Genomic DNA, 27,605 nt, shown 5'->3' on the forward strand with positions numbered 1-27,605 from the left:
CTAAATACGTAAGAAGTGACATAATCGGTCTTCCATAGATGCATAAATCATTTGAATGAGTCATAATGTAAATACTAGATAATTTGTATTGTTGTTTGTGTGCAATTGTTATAATAAGTATGCTCCACCTTACTCGGTAGGTAATATAGCATCATATTCGTAAGCAGTGCAATCATTAACCAACTAAAAAAAGAGGAGGTTATAAATTCAAACATATTTTTTTGTGTTTGTTAATTCATAACTTTTTACTGGGTGAACCTTTTCTTAAGGTTCTTTTTATTTGAAAGTTGATACCTAGAGCATGCCTTGTGATCCCATTTACATTAGGTCTAGTTCTGGCAATATGAAGACGGTTCTGTTAAAAATTATTAACACCAAACTATTTTTTTTTTCAATACTTATTCTAAAAAATCGGGTTCTAGACATAAAGCGTTTCGAAGCAAAATCTTAAGGGCAACTAGTAGACATACATAGTCAACAAATAGACATAGGTACAGGGAAGTCTTAGTAATAGGGTCGTGTATACCCTTTCGATACGTAACCCTAAAAATATTTGCAATGCTGCCTTTCTGAACTATCTCGACAAACAAGATAAGCGCTTGGAAGTGTTTTTTTATTGATTTTTACATTCATTGATATGTTTGCAGTACTAATAATTGTCACCTCATTTACTTTTCATATATAAATGAACTACAGAATTTACATTAAACTGCGACACCTTGTTATAAACTATCGGTCGATTATTTTAAATGGTCCAATACGATATACTATGTAAAATAATACTAACATATTTACAGATGTACTTACAATTACTTTAATATATCCGTAAGTACTCTGAAACCATCTTAAATATCATATAAATTTGCTAACAAAACGATTTTACCATACACCCAGTTACGTCGGCAAAATTATTATGTTATGGTTCTCGAGAATTCTAAGATGATTGCAGATAAGTATTATCCCACGCGATTGTTTCATTGCATCAATAACACGAACGCACGAACTTTTATTTGCACATCCTTTGTACTGCACTTGACAAGTAAGCTCGCCTACTATTTCTTTCGACGAATAAATACGCTTGTTAACCTTATTTGTTGACGGTACCGGGTCACGGCTGGAAAAATAATAATGAACGACATTTTTACGTATATACGTTAGAATAGAATTCATTGTTATTTGAAAGCCAGTGTTGCTATTAAAGATTATTTTCAGCATTCAGGTTTTACTGGTAAATATTGAATAATATCGTTACAATTGGTACTTATATTGTCAAAGCAGTTTAACATATTTATTAGAATGTATTATTATGGAAATTAATAACTATGATGTGGTATCAATGTCAATAACCCCTATATTATTTTTGTGTTAGCAAAAATGCATATTTATTATAAAAGTATGTTATAAGAAGAAGAAAATTATGTGAAAAATAATATGTAAACAATAAATACACTATTCTGTTTTAGTTTAAAAAATTTAAACATTATAGAAACTACACCTGATTGTTTCTCGTGTACTCTCATAACATACAATTGATGATTATTTTAATTACAAATTTTAACAATGAGCCAATCTGCAGTCTGAAGTTAGGGTAATTTTTTAAACTTTAGGGGTACAAATAGATATAAAACAAATGCAATACTTAAATAGATGTACAAAGCCAAGATCGTTCCGTTAATATTAAGTAAAGTCAAAGTTGGAAAATGAGGTCTAATAACAGAGATCGCAAAAAGCAGGCCAATAGCCGGCAATTTATATTTGTACTGCGTAGGTGATGTAAACAGTGTTTAGATGTATGGAATTACACGCGATTCGTACGAGATACAGTTATGTATGACATAAGCTTCATGTCGTTTCGGTGTCTATTATGTGCATCTAAGGTAGTAGTTTTTGTTTGAAATCCCGTTTATTATTATTAATGCGAAAGTAACTCTGTATGTCTGCCTCTTTACGCCTAAACCATTGAAATGATTTAGACGAAATTTGATACAGATATAGATTGAGATCTAACAAACGAGAATGAGTAGGTTTTATCCTGGAACGGCAGCTACGCCAATTTTCCTTTGACTACGATGTCGAAACCATGGGCGAAAAGCTAGTATTTAAATGAAATCACATATACCTATTATTCTATAAAAATACTTATTGTCTTGTTTAACCCTGCTGTGGCTGTGTTTACAGATCAATCATACTTTTTTTTTATATTTCTATAAAAATATGCTTTTATAGCGCACATTTTTAAAAATACGAGTAAATAGATTAAAATAAAATTTTTCAAATCGGACCAGTAATCTCAGAGATTAGTGCGTTCAAAGAAACAAACAGACAAACAAACTCTTCAGCTTTATAATATTAGTATATAACATTAGTACTTGTCGAATTTTAAAAAATATCTATAAAATAACGTTGTGTCTTTACTACGGAAGTTTATTTAAAACAGTGATAAATAGCTCAGATAGGCGAAGAAAATAGTAAATCATAGATGTTCAATACGTGGGTAGCTCTATCTTAATGATCCATTGTTTTGCATAATAATACACCTGGCAAATGGTATATAATCCAGTGTTAATTTAATATTAGACAAGTGAAAGCAATGGTGATGTAACCTAGGTATTAATATTTAGCATCCATTGACTTTCTAGATATTAAAAAAGTCTGATTAGATTGGGTATATTTATTATTTTATTGACTAAGAATGTAATCTTTATCCACGAGAACGATGCAGCTTTCTCTTTAACATAATAACGATGATGATTCGAATAAAAAACCTAAAAGTGCGTCATTGTAGTGCCTATGCGCCTATAATCAAACACAATATTCAATTTCTCAGTAGGGGTATACTCAAAATAAATACAAAGCCAACGAAAATTGGTTAAGACAAGGCTAGAATCACGGTGTCATGATTCTGTCCCCATTAGATATACAATATGGATAGATTTACAATATGGACCTCATTTCATTGGAATAATAAAGATATAAAGGCGTATATGGTTAATGAAAATTCTTAAAGCAATGTCGCGCCATTTTGAGAAAATAAATGAATAAATAATAAAAAGTAAAGTAAAGTAAAGTATCCTAGTAAAGCATCCTTTTTGGTTAGTTTATGAAGTATTGGTGCTGTATAAATAAATTGACATCATTTAATGACTATAAATCCTCCTTTAAATTGTTATTTCCATTTGAGTTTATTAGTTTTAATTAAATCTAAACTAAAATTAAAAACCGCAAGTGTTTTTTTCACGTATAAATTAAACTTGTTTTAATCACACTTTTATAACCTGTACCTATGTTTGTATGTAACCGACTCCTTTAGTCTCGATTTTGACCCACTTTAAACGGACAATTTTTATTCAAAATTTATACACTTATCAATGATCGATGGTAATACAATAATATAATTACTTTATCTTATTAACCTGATTACGATCGCAAGGCCTATTTAATTTCCTTACGTATGTATACCCTGGTGTAAAAGCAAGTTTGAAAAGTTTGTTTTTAGTTTTTTAAATTATATTTATTTGAAAAATAAAATACATATTATAAGCGTCAAACTATGTACCTAGTTAAGGTCCGAAAACTTAGTATTTTTTTAAATTACCCACGTTGCTATATTCTTAATTTAATATTCAGGTCTTTCCAGTGACTCAGGTCTTTATCTTCATTGGAACCCGTGCTTCGTGCCAACTTTAATCACGATTTCAGATCAAATAATCTATGATTTTTTCATCGCGAATAAGGGCCTTATGCTTATAGATATAAGAGTCAGTTTCTATCCATGAGTGCGGTTTTATTTCGAAATTTCTTAGAAGATATATTGCTGGTGGCGGAGCTACTGTCCCTGCAGTACCTACATGGTTATTTTCCCAAACATTCATTTTAATATTTATAACATTTACTAGGAAGTTATTCAACGCTCCAATTATGTTTATGTACGTAAGAATATAAGTATCTTTTAGTTGTTTTTTTTAGTTTTAAAGTTGTGTTTCAAGAAACCTTAAAATAGCATCTATAATCTGTAGGTACTTACTTACTACTATTTAGTTTCAATTAACACATTTAAACATGCTTTCATCCATATTTTAGCAATTTTAACTTGTCCAAAGATATTGATGAAGGATTTATTACAAAAAACACAATAACGTATTTTCTAAAGGCACGAGTCCCTAAAGCGCCGTAAAAAAGTCATTTGATTTTCCGTGTTCGAAGGATTTACATATTTCGACTCATAAATATAAATTACCTACATTGAAATACAATATACTGAGACCTTGCTGTACGTAGATAGGTAATTTGTTTATTTTTTGTATGATGTACCATTGTTCTCTGTTGTTCCTAGAATGATAATCAGATGGAAATGAGCGGGTCGACGTCTGTAATTTATTTGATAAAGAATAATCTAGAAATTATACGTCATTCATGACCAGTACGTCCTTTTTTTGTATATTTGAAAAAAATCGTTATGGTAGACTGCTATATATATACTATAAATATATGTTTCTTAAGGATAAAATTTTATTTTTAATTTAATATTATTATAATACAATAGCATACTTCAATATAAATATGAATAATATAAACGTATCACAAAATTTACATAATAACGACGTGGTAGTGAAAATAATAACGTATTCGTGGTAGTAAATTATATACCAAGTTACAGAATATAGCGAGAACTTTTGAAATACTCCCATTTATGAGGCTAACAGAAAAATGTATAATTTTTTTTTCAATATTTTTAGATGTCTTTTAATTTTTTTTTTACAGAGCTTACCTATATACCTAATTTTTTATCATTTTACTATTTCACGTAGTAATTATTTAGTAATCTGTGCTATTTTAATGCAAACATGGTAATTGTTATCGTAGGAATTGACATATATAGTCACCTGGGTTGATAAAGGTACACATAGCCTAAAGGTAGAATAAAGCTAAAACATATTGTTTAAATTTCCCACAACTATTGTAAACGGAATTTAAGTTTATCAATTTCCTAAAAACACATAACACAATGAAAAAATTTAATTACGACAAGGGCAAGCGATTTATTCACTGCCATATTTATAAATCTTCTTATCGTTATCGCTCACAACTTGCAGAGAAAACTGCACAAACAGAGTGACACATACCAAGGCTTTGTCATTGTAACAGTGTTTGATACGCCGCCGACACCGTGAGGGTTTAGGTTATGTTTACGAAACACGAATTTTTTATATAATCAGCTATATTGTGTTGTGTATAGACAAATACTGTTTCAATAAATTTGTCGGCTTTGTTTTGGAAGGTTCTAGAATTTCTTATTAAAATCTTCTTTTTCCAAAGCTCAATTAATTATCAAATTTGTTACAAGCTTATCCACAGATGATGCATATAGACACAGATAACATAAACTATAATACAGCTTAGAGAAACTAGCATATGTAGGCATCTTATCAGGCTCAGTGAAACACCAACTGATGAGCTTAAAAATCATAGGGAACACAATAAATATGTATATAAAAAGTATCAGTTCTTTCAACAAATTTGTGTTACCGCGTTGCATTAAGCTATTTATGATAAGACATATCCTATGACCCAATTTTCACATAACAAAACTGAGGTTAAATAAGTGCTTATACCGCATTCGTAAGATCATTACATATTATTACATAGAACGTCGGCAGTAGGTTGCCGAGATATCAATTTAGCTGTTTAGCGTCCAAGCGCGACTGTCATTGTCACGGTCGCTATAATTTTTCCACGTTCTTGCTTCCATGTTCTGTTTTGTATTGTTTAAATAAATGTTTTATTTTGTTATCACATATACAGCTCATTACTAATTGTTAGCTTTTTGAATAGTTCATTTTTGACTTTAAGTTGTTCTCTGTACATAGATATAGGCAATTAATTTAAATCAAGAGCGTTCCTGGCTACATAAACTTTCACAGTACAATTAGATAAATAAATTATTTAAGCAATACCTACACTTGTAGGCATCAAGAAACTGAACCAAACTAATTAAAATGGCCATATAGATTTATAACATTAGCAATTTCGGAGCATTTGGTTTATTTAATAAAACTAGCACTCGAATACGATCCATCAACATAAAAGCGTTAATAAGTATGGTAGCCGTTGTGTTATCATCGCACCTTTTACAGAAAATACTGATAACGATTTTGGTCACTTCATTTACACTATTACTGAGTTAGGTGCTATCTACTACCTATAACTACTATTGTAGTATTATGTTATCTGTGTTATAACTGCCACATTTCCCGTGTTGTTAAAAATATACGTTTAGTTATTAATCAGTTTATTATGCTATATACTTACTTATACACATATGGTTCTATTACAACATAAAAAATCTAACCTAAATTCTTAAACTATTTTAATACACAAATTTATATATCCCTTGTCTAATAACAAAGCAGGAAGAAGATAAGGTATAAAAACGTTTCCGTAGCTGCTATAATTAATTGAAGAGATAAAGTTAAAAAAAAGAACGATTATTTGCGTTGAAAATTTGTCAAATTGCTATTCGTTCATCGAAACGAGGAAAAGTGAATAGAAGGTTATGGCGTTTGGCTAAAATGTAGAGAGCAAGTATTGGCGTCATACAACTTTTATAGCGAACACTTATATTGCTTTGCCTATCTCCCAAGTGTGGCGAACAAACATTCACTGTTTTAACAAGCCGAGGTTGAGACAACACCGGTCCGCTCTTATCGCAAAACATACATTGCAACTACTGAATTTTTACAGCCGATAACACCGCTATAAATGTATTTTATGGTTACCAGTAATCCTGGCTGGCTATGAAAACAACGCTGAGAGAGTTTTATGTTCGAAAGTCTTAATTAAGTCGTCTTCTAAATGATTAGCATAGTTATCAGTGATCTCATTCTGGCAGGGTTGGCAGCTATCATGAGGGCTCGACCTTGTACTTGATGCATATCGATTGAAATAAATTTAGTGAACGCTTAATAACGCAATAAACCGATATTCCATGTTACAGAAGCGCAAAACAAAACAACCAGCGGACAGGTTTCGAGACTGGATCTCTCCAGGGCGAATGTCCTTTTAATATCCCCGTACATTTTATCATCGGATATTCTGCTGCATAATTTTGTGTAATTCCATTATCTTATGTAATACTTATGTTTTCCGAGATCTTAAGATGCGTCAATAAAAAGTTGATAGATGATCTCTCAGATGAGAATGTACGTGGTTAGTTTAGATTTTTAATTAAATCAAATTGCCGTTTGTTAGTTCTGATGTGATCTTTCGAATTAAAATACCAGTGAAGACGTGGAAAGTTTTTAATATCTTGATATTTTAGACGGGATTTCGATATGAAGTTATTTGTAACGTAGATATATAGTATTACTAGCTGCGCCCCGCGGTTTCACCCGCGTAAGTCCGTATCCCGTAGGAATATCGGGATAAAAAATAGATGTTGGCCGATTCTCAGACCTACCCAATATGCTTACCAAATTTCAGAGGAATCGGTCAAGCCGTTTCGGAGGAGTATGGCAACGAAAACTGTGACACGAGAATTTTATATATTAGATATAGAAGATTTTAACGAGTCTATGCTTTGAGTTTCGCGTTCGATGAAGAAAGATAATTTCTAAAACGAATATTTCGGAGCGGGTTCAACGAATTCATTTAAATTAGTATAAAACTAGTCAGTTTCACGAGATTTCGAGATTTCCATTTCGAGGAAGTAAGGAAAAACATTTGGCACGAGAACATTGTTTCTCTGCCAACCAGGTTATCCTCCTGAGATGATTTCACCACAATACCTTTGAGAAAGCTTCTCTTAATTTTATTTATATTTTATATTATTATATCTTTTATATTCTAATAAGTAAAATTGAAAAGCGTTCCGATTATAACTATCAAAACGCTTAAGCAGGTGCTACAGATAAAATAATATTTAATAAATTCAAAATTATGTTTTTGTTGTTTACTGTAATTTTATAAACCAACTGGAGTTTGCCAAAAGAGTTCAAAAGCGGAACAGCCCATAAAAATCAATGCGAAAAAATTTGGGTAAATTGGCGCGCGCTAAATTGGTAGCATTACCTTTGGAATGGTCAAAACGCGTATTCCGCTCGTACGCCGGCCGCGGCTCGAATAGCCAATTGCCGTATAATTTGTAAACATTACAAGAAATTCAAAATAAAAGTCCGCTGCACTTTGTATCACCTGTCATCCCCGTCCGGCGCAAGCGCACACTCAACACTTTGTAGCGACACAGAAAGGTGGTGTACACGGCGCATTTTCATCTCGTTCGAATTTTCAATCTAACGCGCCACGATCAATTATACAATTTTGTTATTTGACGCAACTGTGAGATCGTGAATCGGGGTTCCATTAAAAGTGCTTTTGTTCAAAATGAAAACTGATTACGCTATGGATGACATGCAGAAAAGTAAGTTGGGCATGCTTTTTTTTTAATACCAATAATTAAATTAAAATTATGTAAATATTACATAGATCATTGTTAAATATTTTAGAACCAGATCAAATAATAAACATTCAGAGTATTTAAAGATGTAACTCTTATTTAATTTTTAAGACATTTACTGCAGTAAATAGGAATAAAAAACTTGTAAAGGGGTATTAAAGAGAAAGTTTTGCCATCAGTTGTTATTTTTACTGATTAGCTGTATTTTTTGGAATCCGTTGAAATTTAGAGCTATCCTTGTTATAAATATTTAAAATTAATAAAACGTCTAACTAAGAGATAACGCTCTTTATATACTCTTATATATATAATTACTACCATTTTTATAAATATATTGTAAGAATGTTTTATAGTAATAAAATTATACACATTATTTTATTATGTGCATAAAAATATATAGTGAGAAGCTGGTGACAAGTGAGTACGACTTCTACAAGATTGAAAACAATAAATCGACATTGGTTAAGTACTTTATTTTTTCGAAAGAGGTTTTAGTATAAAATAATTATTAGGTAATACGTATATATATAATAATATAATAATAATAAAATGAATCATTCATTTGTACCTTATTTCAAAGTTTCTTTTAATAACCACCAGTCTGTGTGATTTCGTTTGAACAACATAGGATATATTCATTTGCGTATTGTTATCAGTATAAAGCAATTCTGTTGTATTTAATATTTCAATATTTGAGCGTACTTGACCGTGTTCTTAACGTTTCTTATTTGTTTTATATTATTTACATATTATTATCAATGTTATCTACTAATTGTTTAGTAATGTTGCTTTTACGTTGTATTCCTATTCAAATTGTTGTAGAAAAATAGAATATAAAAAGTCATATATATAATTTTATTGATAATATTATAATAATCTATTAAGACTCAACATTTACTTACACTGTGAAGTAGTAGTTACTATGTACTGTAGCGAAACCAAGGATGAATATTGGCCGAATTATGCTAGAGGCGTATATACTAACCAGACTGCATAGTACCTCTTTAGGCACTTATTTATTCTTTACTAAAGGCTTTTTATTAAAAGACGATAAAACTACGTTTATTTGTTAACATAAATATTTTTGATGAGTGAGTGTGAATAAAAACGAAATAAGTTATTGTTGCGATTTGCGTGGTTTATGGTCACAATTTACAAAAATATTCGTTTATTTAGATATATTTAAAGTTCACAACAACGTAATAAAATTCACAACGTAATAATTAATAACAAAAAGTTATAAATCTTAACGGTGCTTTTAAGATTTTCACTATTGGATTTAACTCAAAACCTCGCCCTAATACCTAATATGCTATACCTTCGCCCTATACCTTATAATTCTGTAATGTAGAAATCATATTATAGTTCTTGTATTATTTCTTCTGTTTATTACTCAAGGGGCGACTAATACGAGGTAACTATGCAATTCTTGAATATTACAGAAAATCTTAATAGTAAGGCAGTGCTGTGACTTGCGGAGACGAGGGTACTGCATAACTATTGAGTGTCTGTCAACAATAAGTAGGGAACGACTAATAACAATAACTATAATTTTTCAACTAATTTCTATACTTCTTATAGGGACGAGTTCCGTCATCGGGCTCTCCGATGTCACAGACAACAAGCTGATCTGGAGGCAGCTGCTCGCCGAGCTGATGGGCACGTTCCTCCTCACCTCCATTGGTGTCGCCGCGTGCATCGCGATATCTGACAGCAATGTGCCGCAGGTCACCAGCATTGCCCTGTGCTTTGGGCTGCTCGTCGCATCAATTGTACAAGTAAGCAGTTTATTTGTTTACTAAGCTGTGCTCCGCGGTTTTACCCACGTACCTGATGTTACATAAGCTAAAGCCTTCCTCAATGAGTGGGCTATCTAACACTGAAATAATTTTTCATATCGGACAATTAGCTCCTGACACTAGCGCGTTCAACCAAATAAACTCTTCAGCTTTATAACATCAGTATAGATTTATACTCTATTGCTCTAAAACTTTACAATGAAACTTTACCTAATTATTACCTACCACTATATAGCGAATAATATATTGTTGAAGTTGAGACATCGCGTCAGTGTTTAAATAATGCTCACCGTATCGTATTAGTCCAGTCATTTTAGGGGGTTCACCTAGGAAACGTGGCCTACCTAGCTGTAAATTCGTATATACTTGTATGTTGGCATGACAAAAGTAGTCTCAAAATTCACCAATGATTCTCCGTCCGCAAGTTCAAAAATTTGGGGTCAAAAGTCAAAAAAACCGACTTTATGCACGTTTTTTGCCAATATCTCGTTTCCAGTGGCTTTTATGCCAATTGTATTTATTATCATTTTTGTAGAAAATTAAATTCTCTACAACTTTTGTTTCAAACATTTTTTTTCATTTTGAATCGTTTTTGAAATAGAGGGCAGCGCGAGCGCAGATTAAATATTATTTGAAATCAAATGGTTGCCCCGATCGAAATCAGCTCATTTATGATTTCTAAATTATTTTTTAATATATAATTATAAATAATTTGCATTTTTTATTAACAATTACAATATTTTTGGGGTAGGCTACGTTTCCGAAATGCAGGCCTAAATCGACCTAAAACTACTGGACTATATGACGGTTTCATGAGAAAGGAAAATGAATTATACTATTATGATTAATTCAATGGTGCTTTAAGATGAGTTGGTTTATTATTTAATTCTAAATAAATGGATACGTGTAGAAACACAAACGGCAATTAAAATATGTTGCAATTTATGCAAAATCAAGTTCTTTTAAAATAAATAAAAATTATAGTCAAAGTAATTGTTTAACTTTGAATTAAACTTATTACTAATTACAATTTGCAAATGACCCTACTTATCAACATCATCGTAACAAATAAAGCAATCAATAATCCAGATTAAGTCAATTTATTCAATGTCCGGCCTCTCTCACGCGGTCGCAGGCCTGTAATCAGTCGAGTGTAAAATGTATTACACATGTTCCGTTCAATATCATTAAAAGGCCAATATGCAAAATAGACGAATTAGTGAGCCTTGACATACGAATACAACCAGCATATATCTCTGTTCGACACATAATGCCGGATGGATTTGACAGCCATGGCTACGAGCGTTCGATACGGCTCTCTTTATTTACCGTCGACGTTATTTGCTGTCAAAATGATAAAGGGTAACTGTCAATGTCAAGTTCCGAACATACATTTGGAAATTTCAGTCACTATTTTGATTTGCTAACACCTTTTTACACGGGTATCGTCATTCGTCATTAAACAAACTATCGGAGAATGTTATCGCGTCGATTGGTCACGAATACTGCATCTGTATATCACGCCGCCTTAACCTCAGGCGTTGCGCAAATTGATCAAATGTTTGATATATCTGTGACACAGCCATTGATATTTTTAATTTATACTGATCAAAAACTGTTGATTAATCTTATTCAATCAACCATTAACGCTTCGACTCTTATTACAAGCTTTTATTTTTGAATTACTTATGTCTAATATAACTTGTAGCTCTCAATTTTAAATTTAATTTTACCTACTGGTTTGTTTATTCACATTTTTTGTATGGGCTAACCATAACATATTATTACATTGTCTTATTGCGTGTTATAAGTAATAAATACATGATGCACATATTTTATAATGTATGATTAATCCGGTAGCTATTATTAAATTACTCACGACATAAAATACACCAAATACCAAATAAAACCGCTTCCTTAGTTATAAGTAGCACAATTGGTTTGAACGATAAAATAATCTAGTTTTTGCGTATGCTTGTTAGTTGCTACAAAAATATTATAAGAGTTGCTAGAAAAATCTTAATTAAATAGTAATGATAAGTGAATCACGTTTATTGTCTTTGCTAATAGTTTTGTTCATCATCATCAGTCTATTAAGTTTTCACAGCAGCAAATCCAGGCCGCCTACGCTCACTCGTTAACCACTGTACCAAGGACGGGTTCAATTCCCGGTGGGGACGCACTAAAAAAAATGTCTCGGTCTGGCAGGACACAGAAGGCTGATCACCTACTTGTCCCTAAAGAAAAATCTATCAGTGAAACAGATGTACATCATCTGCCCCATACCCTACTAGGGGACACAGGACTTCACTTAAAGCCATATTCCACCACTCTGGTTAAGTGCGGATTGGCCGATGTCAGATGTCGTCGAACTTTTAATTCTTGGACATACAAGTTTCCTCATTATGTTTTGTTTCATCGTTTCGAGCAGTGTTTATGTGAATAATTTGTAAAATCTAAAAATAATATCTTGCACATTCGTCTGGTCTCAAACACTGACTTTTCGAATCCGTTGTCTCAGCCACTGAACCGCCAAAGCTTTTTTGAAATTTCAATACGTCACATTGAATGGAGGCATAGATAACAAATGTTGAGGGCAGACGGCATTAAAATATACATCAAAAATAGATTAAATACGGCTGATTATATTAATATGAATATCACGAGGATCTACGTGTTGTTTATTTATAATTACAGTAGCAATCAGGGGCATAATCTCTTTAGTTTCCTCATCTAACAGGCACGAAATTAAATTGAAATACATGTCCTTAATAGGGCTTCATTACTTTACCTTCTTCCGTAGGAAATTCATTATTGGAATTCTAATGAGAAATGTGACCAATTTTGATATAGATTAAATATATTATTATAAGAGCATGCACACTCCATACTATGATACGTATCTACTAGTATTATTAAACTACCTGAATAGAACTATCATCGTAAAATACATGAATTTCTGCACTTAAAAATGATCTATCATTATACGTATTTTTTTATACACTCACCGCAAATTATTTTTGGACCAAATTGCTCCTTTATACACTTTATGACTCACTCAAGACTGGGGAAGTACGCAAACCCTCCCGAAATTGTTGCTTGCGTCAAAGATATAATTATTTTATTTTTCACCTTATTGCGTCAAATATTTATAATACCAACCTGTTAAATTCCTACTGTTAGACTCTCATAAATTTTCTTTTGAGATATCTTTCGAGTTTCTTTGATTCGTCTAGAAGCAATTAGCTATGTTAGATAGAAGTAATATTCCGAATCAGTGATAGCAACAAAAGATACTTTATGAATCAAGTTTCGTTTTTTTTCATGGATATTCTTCATAAATACTTATAAAAGTTAAATAAATAAACTGTGTTATGCTTTTGATTTTAATAATTGTTAATAGTGAATTAAGATTGGACTTTAAATTTTTTTAACTTTAAAACTTTTCTTCTCATTCCTAAATGGTGAATTCATAATATTCAAATAAATTATAAAACAAGTGAACGAAAAACTAACCTCGCTGATCTGCGCATGTTTGCAGACATGTAGAATGTTTAATTTCTACCAGTGTCCGTTTAAGAAACATTTCACAGCTACTTATTACAAATACTATGGCAGCGAAATGTGGGAAACAAATGAGTCATTTCTAATTATTGTTATATTGGTATAAATATAGATTAACCCGTCGTTCATTCGCTCCCATTAATCACTCAGCATGTTACACTTGACACGCTGCAAAACACCAATGCTGCGATGGGCTTAATGCGTTCTTGGAAGTTATTGCTTCAATAACTTCTAAGCGAGCTTATTTTGTTTGGTTTTCCTTCTAGTTGACTTTGACAAGTGGGCCACTTAATATTAAAAGCCAATTATATTTATTAAACGCATTTAATTGTGGACAAGATCGTTTTATTCATTATTTTTATGTAACTTATGGCCAGTTCGTTTGACGGTGGTGGAGTAGCAATAGATACGTAGATTTTTTTATACCATTTCATTTAATAATAGATACTTAAAAATACTGGAGATAGCGTAATAAAAAATAAATAAGCTATCCTATCTTCTAAGATTTAAAAGTTACGAAATTTCGTTGTCAATAGACAAGGTCACAGGAGGGATTAAATTCCTGAGTTCCCATAAACGGTAATTAACTTTATAGTAATAGTTTACATTTAACACCCGTTTTGTACATAAAATATTCAAATATCTATAGCTATAAGACAACAGGAATATTTTAAAACTATTAATTATAAATACGGTTTGATTGCACAATTAATTAATGGGCAATCTCGTGATTGGGTGTATCCCGTTATAATGTTCACGATGTACCAGTAGAACAGCTGTAACTGCAACATGACTCTGAACTTAGCTGAACGCCCTTGACTGTTCACTTTTCTTTAACATTTATTAGCGTATGTTACGTATATTGTAATAGACAATCTACAGCTTCGAGACGCGTCGGACGTTGACGCTTACAGCTTTATTGTTAAACTAGCTGTGCCCCGCGGTTTCACTCGCGTAAGTCCGTATACCATAGGAATATCGGGATAAAAAGTTGCCTATATGTCATTGCAGTTGTCCAGCTGTCTACGTACCAAATTTCATTGCAATCGGTTCAATAGTTTTTGCGTGAAAGAGCAACAAACACACACATATCCTTACAAACTTTCGCATTTATAATATTAGTAGGATGATTTGATTATTGATAAATATAGGTACAACAAACGTCCAGATAGTTGCTAATTAAATAAAAGTTATTATAAACTTGACGAATCATTTGCGAATGTTACGTTTGAGCCAACAGTTTAGTAAAATTTTTACGTTTATCGAAAATGGCTCATATATGGCATAAATGACTTATTAACAAAAAAACTAAATCCAAGTTGTCAGAACTAGACCATCGGATCAGTCAATATAAAGTTATGAGGTAAGAAACGCAAAAAAAAAAACAAATGAAATGAGAACCTTCTTCTTTTTTGAAGTCGGCTAAAATACAGCTTATTTCGCTCAGAAATTGAATAAAGCAAATGAAGTTTTGTCTTCATTAATTACTTCAACTTTTCATGTTATTTTATTTAATCTAATCGCAGCGGGAGGTCAAATTCTTGATCGTAGATAATGACATAACAGTAGCTGATAATAGATAAGATTCAATCACTAATTGGTCCATAGAATTGTTGATGCAGATATGTGCATATTGTCGAGTTATGGTATTTGTGTTTTACAATTATACATATACTATTGAGGATAAAGATTAATGTACGTGTTAAATTGTTATTGGATAATAATCGAAAGCATTTCAAATGGATTCGATTCGCTCCGATTACGATTTATGGTCTATTGTCTCTGATATGTTTCTTATGTTCGTATAAAATATAGGATTATTTAATCTTACTTTGTACTTTTTAAATGCAGTAAGTTTTACACTCAAACTCGTAAAATTTTTAATAGATACGGCACTGAATATTAAAATAATTATATTAGCAATTATATTATTTATTAGCGGTCCGCCCCGGCTTCGCCCGTGGTACATTTATAGCCTATAAATGGGCTATCTAAAACTGAAAGAATTTTTCAAATCGGAACAGTAGTTCCTGAGATTAGCACGTTCAAACAAACAAACTCTTCAGCTTTTTAATATTAGTATAGATAAACCATTAAAAATGAATAGATGCTACGGTAACGAGATATAATGGATTTAATCCATCCACTATATACATAAAGAGTGGGTTGATAGTTCAAAATTTAAAGCTCAACATTAATAAGTCATAGGTAAGCGTAATTACCGATATAAACAATACATATAAACTTTACACGAACACAAACATTACTAACCATCACCCAATGATATGTAAATGCAAATGATGGACACTATCGAATACCTGCTAACAATAGCATTGGTATGCCCAGTTAGAACCAGTACTATTCCCTGGATATCGTTGCGTCAGCACGACTCTTGCGAAACATCTGTCAATCACGCATTACCATCACAATGATACAATGATCTGTCTGCGATACCAATGTCACTTCCCACACATGTAATGCGCCTCTCATAGATAATATGTTTACGTTTTTCCTGACCATCGATTGCCTATGCTCGGAAAATTTGCTTGAAGATCGAGTTTTGTGACATTCGTCACGATACACAGATCTTATGGATTATTTTGAACAAATATTCAAGTAGAATGTTCATGTAAATCTGGTTAAATTTTAAATATAATAATGAAACCTAACAAAAGGGTCTTTAGTCCCTAGGCGTACAGTGCTGTTTCTATTTTCAAATGAATTACAAAGTGTTTTTATCCATATAAATTAAGTACACGTTTACAGTCATATCATACGATACTCTTATGTATCGATAAAGAATAATAACAGAAATGACACTTGAAAATATTTTGCTTCAAATGCTAATATTACTATTAATATTAATCTTTAAGCTGTAGTAAGTACGTACTGTTTCTGCAATTTCACCTAAAGTGGGTTTAGATCGCTCCTTCAATCTATCAATTGTTCTTATCATTCGTGGTAAACCACGAATTCTTCTTGAATATCTATTCAAGATTTACCCACTAAGAACAAACAAATATAAAGGTTCTAAATATACTTATAACCATGTATCCTTTAACAGAGATGCCTTAAGTGTGTTGATTACGAAAATTTCTATGTTTCATTAAAACAAACATTCATTTACGTGCTTATAGTTGTTTGTGGACCTTCGAAATCTTGCATTTTATGATGCAGTAGACCTCAGAGGTGTCTTTAATAGCTATTTTCAATTTAAACACATACATTAGCAAACACTACTCATTACTATGTTTCTTAATAATTAAGTATCAAAAATGAACGAGGTCCTCAAATTTATTTTAGACCATTTCATTATCCGGTTATATATTTAATATTGTTTATTAAAATTTTTAAATGTCTGATAACTTGTAAAGGTTATTTCAGAGTTTATTCCAATATTTGCGCCTTTAGTATCCCATATTTATTTGTGGCGTTCGTTTAATTTTATTGTCCTACTAATATTATAAATGCGAAAGTTTGTAAGGATGTGTGTGTTTGTTGCTCTTTCACGCAAAAACTACTGAACCTGTTGCAATTAAATGTGGTACGTAGACAGCTGGACAATTGGAATAACATATACGCCACTTTTTATCCCGATATACCTACAGGATACGGACTTACGCGGGTAAAACCCCGGAACACAGCTAGTAACTTATAAAACTCATATATTTCTAAACACCACTCCCCACTAATGGAAAAAACTCAATAAGACATCGTTCACAAGTACCGCTATGTATCAAGTCTTCACATTCAACAAAGGAAGGACAAAAAATATTCACAAATGTAATTGAAACTAACAGGAAAACGAAATTGCGTATCGAGAAGAATCCAACAATACAAAAGTGTGAATAGTCATGTATTTATCGATTTACCACATTTTCATCCTTGCTGTTTTATTGTTCTTAGTAACAATTCTAGGTAAAACATTTACGAATTTTCGCTTTTTTTATTTCCGTGATCCCCGAAATTTCTGTATGCCTAAGTTATGATATGAACAAGCCTAATACATATTAATATCGTGGAAGGAACGATACCTTTAGGTTAATAGACCTGGATTGACCCCTGTAATGTAATAGGAATCACTCCCTGAAGCCTCCAGTAAGCATTCAAAAGATGCCATCTTGATTTACAAAAAACATTCAAACACTTATATTTATTTTATAGTTGTCCGTCCGCGTTCCCGTTGGATTTGCGAGATAAAAACTATGCCCTTTTTCAAATCGGTTCTGTAAATCCTTAGATTAACGCTTTCAAACAATCAAATTAATAACATAATTATTTCTATAGATAAGTAAAAAAACAGAGTTACTCTGTTTCAAACATTATAAATTATACCCAAAGTCGGTTCCAAATAAAACAACAAGAAAACAATAATAAGTGCATTTAAAAGGTTTTCAACAGCTCCGATGTCTTTAGAATATTAAAGCGATTGTACAACGAGCGATAACCTATATAAAAAATTATAATTAAGAACCACATATTGGATACCAATTAATGAAAGAGTTGAGGCCTGATAACTTCTTACTTTAATTGCCATTAATTAAAAAGGCGCTTGATACTTTATTAACAATTATGCGTGGAAACAAATTTAATTTTAAAAAGCCGTTGATCGTGTAATTAATAAAATGGGCTTTTACTGGCAACATTAATGTTAAAAATATTAATTTTCCTCAAAACGAGTTGCATAAAAATGTTCTTAAATTGAATCTTGTGAGTATTCATTTCACCGTGAACTTTAAAAACGAACAATTTCAAAGCTACACTTATTAATTTAAAATGATATAATATTAATAAAAAATAGACATGCGACATAAATAATCACGAAAGTCGTGACACGATATTTGAATAAGTATATCTAGCTGACACTAATAAGATCGTCATGTTTAGACTTATATATTATACCTATTGAATTTAATGGTGTTAATAGTATGCATTTAGAGTGTTTCTACTACAATAATATCTTCGAGAAATTATTGAAGTTGTGGATGCAATATTCTCACAGATAATATAATGCTATACACTGTTACAAAATAATACAAAAATGTGTTATCATATATGTAAGTATGTATATTATCGCATGTGTTAACACAATTTTATTTTCGTTTTATAAAACGATATATCGATTGATTTTTGTATTACACACCCCTGACGAATTTTGTTTTGCGATTTTATTTGCCATCTACGCTGAAGAAAACGCATCGTAGATGTTAAATCAAATGTGTGAAAACATAATAAACATTATTTTTTTAAATATCTTTCACTATGCAAGGGATTTTAATGCTATACATTCTATTCTGACAGTTGTCACATGAATATTTTAAAAACACTCTCAAAGAAAGTAATATTTCGTTCATTAGATAGAGGAATAAACTGATTTGGAGTTTCAATATAAACTCTTATTAACTACGGCCGAGATTATCTCGTGTGCATCTTGCTTGTAATAATTAAACAGTGACCTTGTCTTTGATTGCCTGTAATTTGATCTTCGTCACTAAATCGTGACTCTACATCACACTTTCCAAAATGTTAAAATAAATATAAGGTTCAAACGCTTTAATTTACAGCCATAGTTATGGGATCGTTAGATCAAGGCCAGCTGTTATATTAATATAACAAATAAAGCTAAATGAAGTCGTGAAGTAATTTTTTGCCGCACTTGGGTAATCAATTCTAAATATTCATCAAAGTGAAACATTGATCAAAACACGTGCATTTTATACAATACATTTAATTTCTAATTAAATATTTTTTCTCTGTTATAAAACCTCTGCTTAGGTATTTACAGATATTAAAATACGTTTACAGTTTACAATTTTGGGCTTTGGCGGTAAAATGAACTTTGATCTTTTGGCAGTTGCATTTTTTTATGTCGGCACAGATAATAATTAATACTCTATAACTGACACATAAAACATGTCTAAATACATGTTTTATGTGTCAGTTATTAAACGAATATTAGAATGCAATTAAAATGAACTTTGGAATTAAGACATCTTGAATATTTTTCTCGAGTGCGTGATAATGTTTTGTGAACAGACTGCGTGGAGCCGTTTAAAGATCATTATGCAACATCCATGGTCGACGGCCTCTTACCTATTGCACTTATTTTATTTTATCTGTTACAGATTTTATTAATATTTTTAATATATTCTATATGCAAATGCGTTTTGTTAAATTATTTAATACTGCTTTTGTGGATACACATTGTTATTAAGCTTTTTTATAAATTAGTTAGGTAGATATAAATAAGTTCAATGACTAATATTTATGGTTTTGGCAAAGTACAAAAAAATATATATATAAAATAGAGTTGTAGGTATTTATATCATTCACTCAACACTTGTTTATCTATATTCTTGGTAGATAATACTAATAATGCAAAGCGGAAGACTGTATGTTTTTTAACACGCTAATCTCGATATTGGGCCGCTTAAAAAGTTCTTTCATTGATGGATATTTACGTGATCTTTGAATTATATTAGTCTATAATATGTACCTGGCTATAAATACATATGCATGTGTTATATTTATTGGAATGAAGATAAGTGTAAATCTTACAATACTGAGCTCATTTATGTCTCTCTTATTATGTTTATATGTATATTTATTACTACCCACTTAAAAAATTCTTTCATCTTGTACCAGCTTTAATATCGCAACCGTCCGTATATTTCAAGTAGGTACATATCTACTTAGTTGACAAGATAAATTAAACCAATTAATATTTATTATTTACAATAATTTTTAGTTAACACTTGATGTTTTAATCAATATGGTGCATTGAATATGCCCTTTTGCTTTATAATTTTGATAACCGACCGTGACATTTTTCTTTATTTCGCAAGTATGGCTTGAAAAGTTGTCAAGATAAAAACAGCTGCTGAATATTATTAGCCCTACAACAACGATCGAATTTCGACACTTTTCTTTATAATTTTACATACTCGTTAATCAAGTCCTTTACCCAGCCTAGACTTTGCGTCGGAACTCTCACTTATAAAGAAATCTTCAAAAAGTAAATAAAACAAAAACTACAAACAGACACCCCGACCAAACGTAGTTGATAATTTCTAGTCAGTTATACTCTTACCTTTAACCTTTTTATACAACAATGATCGTCACAAATGCCAGTTTATTATTTATCATTAAAATTGGAACATCCAACTCCGTCTGATCTTAGTTGAAAATAGTATTATATTATCTGTGCTAGAAATAAAAATATAAGCAAATAATTCATCTATTCCTTTTTAGCGCTCTAATTTATTATTAACGATGTAATACCATTAATTATTTTCACCTGTTCGTACATTTAATTAATAACTCATTTTCCTCATAAACGTGAGTTTACGAAAGCGATTTATTTCTTAATTATTAGGTAAGGTACACGTTATTTGCCCTTTAAGTACATTATTTAATTAAAGGTCAAAAAGTTTCGATATATTTATCATCAGTTTTGCAACAAAATGTAACATGCCGCTTTAACAGTAATAAAGACGTAGGTTATATTTTTAAAGAATCGGCGCTTAAATCTCCATGAAACATACATGGCAACTGTGACAGCAGTTATTTTAACTTTTTTATGGAAACGGTATTGATATAATTAAAAAATGTTGAGCCATAATTATTAGTAGATGTGTTTGAATTTATTTTATACTCATTAAAAGTAATAGACTAATACAATATTTTATACAATAAATATGGTTAGTATAAATGCAATACAATATTATAATATACAATATAAATTATTATATAAATACGTTCGAAACAAATTTTACGTACCATGCGGTTGCTACCTATTCAAATATATATAAGTTTTCGTTTACATTAATTAATTATTATTAATTCTGAAAACATAAACGACAAACAGTGCACTAACGATTAGCAATTGTAACGATTACATTACTAAGATGTTCCTATTAAATATCAATAAGAACCATTGGAAAGTCGAGATATTCATCACTAAATGTTTCTTCTTATTTTTAAGTACTTTTAAATTACACGTTGATCAAGATGTCAATTCAGCTCGAACGGTTTCCGTCGATACTCGTTAGTGGGTTACCCAGATTCCCGCCTTTTCACGTATCAATGCATTCAATCTTCCCCAGTCTAGATAAGTATTTAATTGGCTGATGTTGCAAAAAATTTGCTTTTCAAATTATTCCGCTTACAAATCTGAGGCATGTAACGGTGAATTTAGTTTAAATATTCCATGTTTGTTTCCAACCGACTTCAATAAGGGAGGAGGTTATTGATTCCACTGTATTTTTTAGTCTGGTAGATACCTCAAAACTTGCGATTGTATGAATAGATTTTGATGATTCTTTTTTATTTAAAATTTGCTACCTCTCGTGGTTCTGGCATTTTGAAGGTGGTTCAGTTTTTTGTTACAAGATAAAAAAAAAATTGAATGCGTAGAATTAGACGAATTAGGTAGTTGATAAAAATTCTCACGTAGTAGTTCCTTGCATAATTGAAATCTCGTTGTTCTAAAATATAGTAAGCGCAGCGAATTCTTTGGGTCACGTAAACGTAATAGATACGGTAATAAAATTTCAACGTATAGTGCTAAATAACGTTATGTAATATCCGCGGGCTTTACTCAGATTTATGGGCAATATGCTTCCCGAATTTCAAAAATCTCTTGCGTCGGATTTCGGCACATAATTTAAAATACACCACGTCATGTGCATATTTTTTTAGAAGCATGCAATCTTTTGTTTTTAGATAATTTATATGTATATAGTACCTATAATGTATTGTTTAATCTGTTCCCCAAGTTATTGTGAATGTGTGATTGACCGTATGAAAATGATCGATATCTTTAAATGACCATTCCAAAAGCAAAGAAAGTTCTCAATTCTCCTTTTTTGTTTGATAGAAAATTGTTATAATTTGATCCAATTTTAGAATCTGTAACTTCCCGCCAAAGAACGTCGGCACTCTTTTTTATCGGAAAGAATTATTTCACTTTAAAAATATACAATAACAAACACATGTACCAGTCAACAAAGTCTTAAATAACGTGTTAATTGAAGCGTCTATTGTTAGGTCTTCACAATCAAGCTCGTTTATTAATGTCTAGTCATCGAACTAAGCTTATCATCTAAACCTCTTAATAATCTTAATACCGCAATCCTTGACTCCTAATTGTTTTGTAGGGAACAGAGATATTAATGCACAGAGCGAAAGACGGGACACTGTTAGTATGATCGTAACCTAATTCTGATTAATATTATAAATGCGAAAGTTTGTAAGGATGTATGTGTGTTTGTTGCACTTTCACGCAAAAACTACTGAACCGGTTGCAATGAAATTTGGTACGTAGATAGCTGGATAACTGGAATAACATATAGTCGACTTTTTAACCCGATATTCCTACGAGATACGGAGTTACGTGGGTGAAACCGCGAGGCGCAGCTAGTTATTTATATAAATCTGTTTTACTATTGCTCTCTTGACAGCGCCGATCAAAAAATTATACATGCGTTTATGAGAAAGATCCTACCCTAATTCAATTAAGGTGAAGGTCGGCTTATAAACTTCAAACATTCATTAACATTTGCGGTTAAATCTCCTCCTTAATGTTGTCCAATCCAATTAATAATAAATCAGAACCATACATTAATTCGGCAAGTGCAACCTTGTTAAACTTTTATATTTTTTCAACTTTTGTACCGATAAATAATGTTCTCAATTGATAGCCTCGGGGATTAATTGACAATGGGCTCAAATGTAAATATTGCGAAATGGATCTCATACATGACGCAACTAGATGGGATTGCATTTAGGATTAGAGGTTGGGGGTCACTTCTGCAACTAATTATGTTTTTGACAAGAGAGCACTCGACTTCTTACATATGATATATTTTAAAGGACGTTATATCGATTTAGTGGAATTTAATTGCCTTATTAATGGATAATGCATCCTGTGTCTGATTTATATCACAATTATCGAGAAAAATGGTATGCTAAGTGCTTCCGAATTATGCTATAAGAGCGAAGCAAGGTAATTCCTTCAATGTGACATATTAATCGGTAGAAATAGACACATAATATGAGTATTATACAAATGGCAAATGTATCTCCTGATTGCTTTATGCAATGTCACCGTAATATTGTAAACATCCATAGATTATAGAGATTGTATTCCTATTTCACAAATTAACGGCTTTATGTCATAGAGCTTATAATCTACTGAAAAATAAAGCAAAATAATTACAAGAAAATGTTATGGATTATAATTTTTCGACAGTTTGCTCTTAGTATCTCTTATTTTTTATTAATTGTACTACACTCTTAAGGTTTTTACAATCTTACAGTGTATATTGCATGGCTTTATACCGCCCCTGCCTGGCCAAGGAAAAAAAGACTAAAAACAGAGTTTGGGTATCTCATGCCGCCATAATTACATATCATTCAGAATATTCCCCAACAAACACTTTCCATCAAGTAAATCGATACCGTTTACACATATCGCAATACTGCCCTAGGGCATTATGAATTAATTTTTCTATTAATAAATGTATTGATTACTGTGTAATGACGTAACTCGGTGGACCATCAAGTGTTCGTACACTTGACCCACATGGGACCGGTCCGCGCACGGATATCTTCCGACAATCGGTTAAAACTGTCTTAATTTTTTTTAATTGGTGCAAAATGAGAGGAAGAACGTGAGCTGTTATTACTGTGTCGCTTCTGGTTTCTGCTTTTTTTAAAGTAATTTAATAAGGACGTGTTTAGTATTTGGTCTTCAGAGAACTTGTAAATACTTAAAATTTCTTAATTTGACAGCATTCAGCTCAACAGTAAGTTTTACGAGTGATGCAAAAAAATTGGTATTACCTACTGATTTTTTTATGCATTTTATTTTATTTTATAGTAACAAGAGATCGTCTTAAAATTTCATAATTTTATAGTAATGTAGATGTAAACAACACCGTCAATAAACAGACGGAAACAAAGCCGCTTATTAGAGATTTCCTGTATTACATTACAGGTACTTAAGGTTCACAGGTCTATCAGTGTAAGGTTACATTAGTAGAAAGTAAGATGTTAGGAGTGTTATACTTTCTCCGTATACACTGTACTACAGAACTACCGTCTAACTGGTTTAGACTACATAAAATAAAAATCTTTCGCGTGATTTGAAAGTGAATGTAATCGAAAACTGTACTTTACGTGGCGTCTAATTTTTCGTTTTGTTAAGTCTCCTCATACAAGTTGGAAAAATTTGCGAGAGTGTACTTAGTGGGTATGTTTATTGTACCGTTACTGGATAAATTTTAATGCGCTCTCTGCGTGCTCTCATTTGCATTAATACCAGACAATGCTTTATTTACCAACCTGCATTTGGCCAGAGTGATGGATTATGGCCTAGACACTTATAGATCCCATAGGATTAAAAGTCCGTATCCCTGCAGTGGTATCAAATATAGGCTGTAGATGATGTGGTTGCGTTTAAAAAGGGGCTACATAATTGTGTGACCCACTTACTTAATTTAAATGAAAAACTCATAGTATTTAACTTAACGTAACTTAGCCGCCACTGAAATGATATCAAAAGAGAAGTCCTAGACAGTATTTATTAGAACTGTGTGTGTTGGTGTGTAAAACAATTTATGTAGCAGAATTATACACGAAGAAATTCATATAGATTTTCGTTCCACACAATTGTAAGTAACACAAACAATGGTCTCATTAACACGTTAGTTTAATTTTTATTGTTATTCCTTCCGTGCTCTATTGTTCTCGATGACGAGCATCTCAAGTGCGCCATTCCAACTATTGTTATAAGAGATGGATCGAAACATAATGCTAAAAGCATGTTTAATGTTATTTTATTTTACGGAACGTACAGCTCTTGAAGTGGCGATAAGTCTATTGCAAGATCTCAACTCTGCACCAATATGTAAAATCAGTTTCAGTATCAGTGCTGAAAAGTTTTTTTAGACGATAATGAAATGAATAATTGGGTTCGAATAATGTTGTTTTATAGAAGTAGACTAAAATAGTACACATTATAGCGCAAATGGGAGTAGAAAGTTTTTACTCGTAAATCCTGCCGCTTACTAACGAATAAACTAAATTCCAAATTACCTAATACATATATATGAACTATGGTTTATGTAAGCCTGCGTTCGTTTTAAGAAAATTTCCACAGGATACATTAGATGAGCTACCTGTGAACAGAATTATACGTCTCATATAATATTAATTATGTGTGAACTCCGAACCTTGGCTTTGAAGCTAATTCTCTAATCTCGCTTAATTACTTTTTAAACAGAGGAATTTTTCGACGTTAGCATACAACATAATCGATCAAAAATGTTGAAACTGGGTATTAGCAGTACATTAGATGTTATCATAATTTGTTGCTCTTAAATTGTATGCAAGTATTTAAGACGATATTATTTTGACAGTTATTTATGAGATATGATTGATTTCGATGTGCTTGGAGAACGCTATTAAGTGTAATGTTAAGTATGTTGAAACGGTAGAAAATGTTATAAGACGATCTTCAATTGATTTGAAATTTAGCGTATAATTAAATATTAAATAATACAAAAAACATAAGCTTTGGCAAATATCTGCATGTTGATACTACATATATTTATCCAACCTTTTTGCCATGTCTATAGTATAAGATGACGCGAAGAAATAAAAGTTATCTAATTAATTTGCTCTTAAATTATTTCGAGAGTTCTCATTTGAGTCACCATCGGACAGTCTAATTATTTTTTTATAAAACTGTAACATTGACGTATCGAGGCCGGATGTACCTAATTCAATTTATATTTAATAGTTAATTAAATACACAAAAAGTAAGTGCGTTTATAAATCGATACGATTGAACCGATTAAAAATGTATAAGGGTTTAAGTTAGTGACTACGACAAACAAAAAATCCGTTTTAATTTTTTTCTGATTTATACCCGCTGTATTAAAAACCTTAAGTGTATCTCAAATTATGCTTAACTCTGATTTCTGAAATAATTTGCGGTGACATTCACGAGATACATTTAATACAAGCAGTCCGGCCGGCTACACCCGTGTACATTGTTTCTCTCTACAAGAACCTTCTTTGTGTCTAAACAAATACATTAAAAAATAATTAATTTACCGAATTAGTCTTGACGCTGTCGAATTACGTTCCACACTTTTGGCCATTCATGTTAATATATATTTACGTGAAAAATTAACATGCCAATATCCACTGTCATTAACAACATAGTTCAATTAAAATAAGTAGATAATTAATAATGATATCTGCAACGTAATTATTGAATCAAACACACCTAAACTTTTTACTACACCCTTGCACTATTTTATAGGATTACGTTATAAGGTTTTGTGGTTTAAGTGCTTATATTTATTCAATAGTTCGAGCATAAAATATTATATATGATACTAGTAGGTACATATTTTTTGAATTTACATTCTCATTATACACACCACCTTTGCGTCATTGTGTGAAAAAATCGTACAAATTTTTCATGCTTAACGAATTGTGTCCTTGCCGTAGGAACACAAATGTGCTACTGATGATGATTAAATCTACTTATTTTATAATATTCCAAATTCAAGATAATAACGAACGTAAAAGCGTATAACCCCCTACGTGTATTCGAATGCTATAATATATTCTTCGTAATGTATGACGAAATAAAACGAGAAGCATAAAAGCAAAGTAATCGAAGAAGGCATCTCGACCATTTCTCTACATAAATTATATGCTTTTAAGATAATCTTCATTTCTTTAGAGTAAGAGTTATCGACATATTAATGTTC

The 27,605-nt window shown here is 31.4% G+C and overlaps 1 protein-coding gene across 3 annotated transcripts in view; it reads left to right on the forward strand.

Annotated features, from left to right (window-relative positions):
• Window positions 1-27,605, forward strand: part of LOC119830129 (aquaporin AQPAe.a) — a 51,285-nt gene that overhangs the window by 11,054 nt on the left and 12,626 nt on the right. For 2 of the 3 annotated variants that reach the window (XM_038352997.1, XM_038352999.1), the window contains one exon: window positions 10,034-10,230. In XM_038352997.1, coding sequence (XP_038208925.1) covers window positions 10,034-10,230 — 197 coding nt within the window. Of the gene's footprint in view, window positions 1-8,198; window positions 8,417-10,033; window positions 10,231-27,605 lie in introns of those variants that run through there. The other variant, XM_038352998.1, reaches the window with a different exon arrangement.

The sequence above is a fragment of the Zerene cesonia genome, chromosome 11, assembly GCF_012273895.1.
Source record: "Zerene cesonia ecotype Mississippi chromosome 11, Zerene_cesonia_1.1, whole genome shotgun sequence".
Lineage (NCBI taxonomy): Eukaryota > Metazoa > Arthropoda > Insecta > Lepidoptera > Pieridae > Zerene > Zerene cesonia.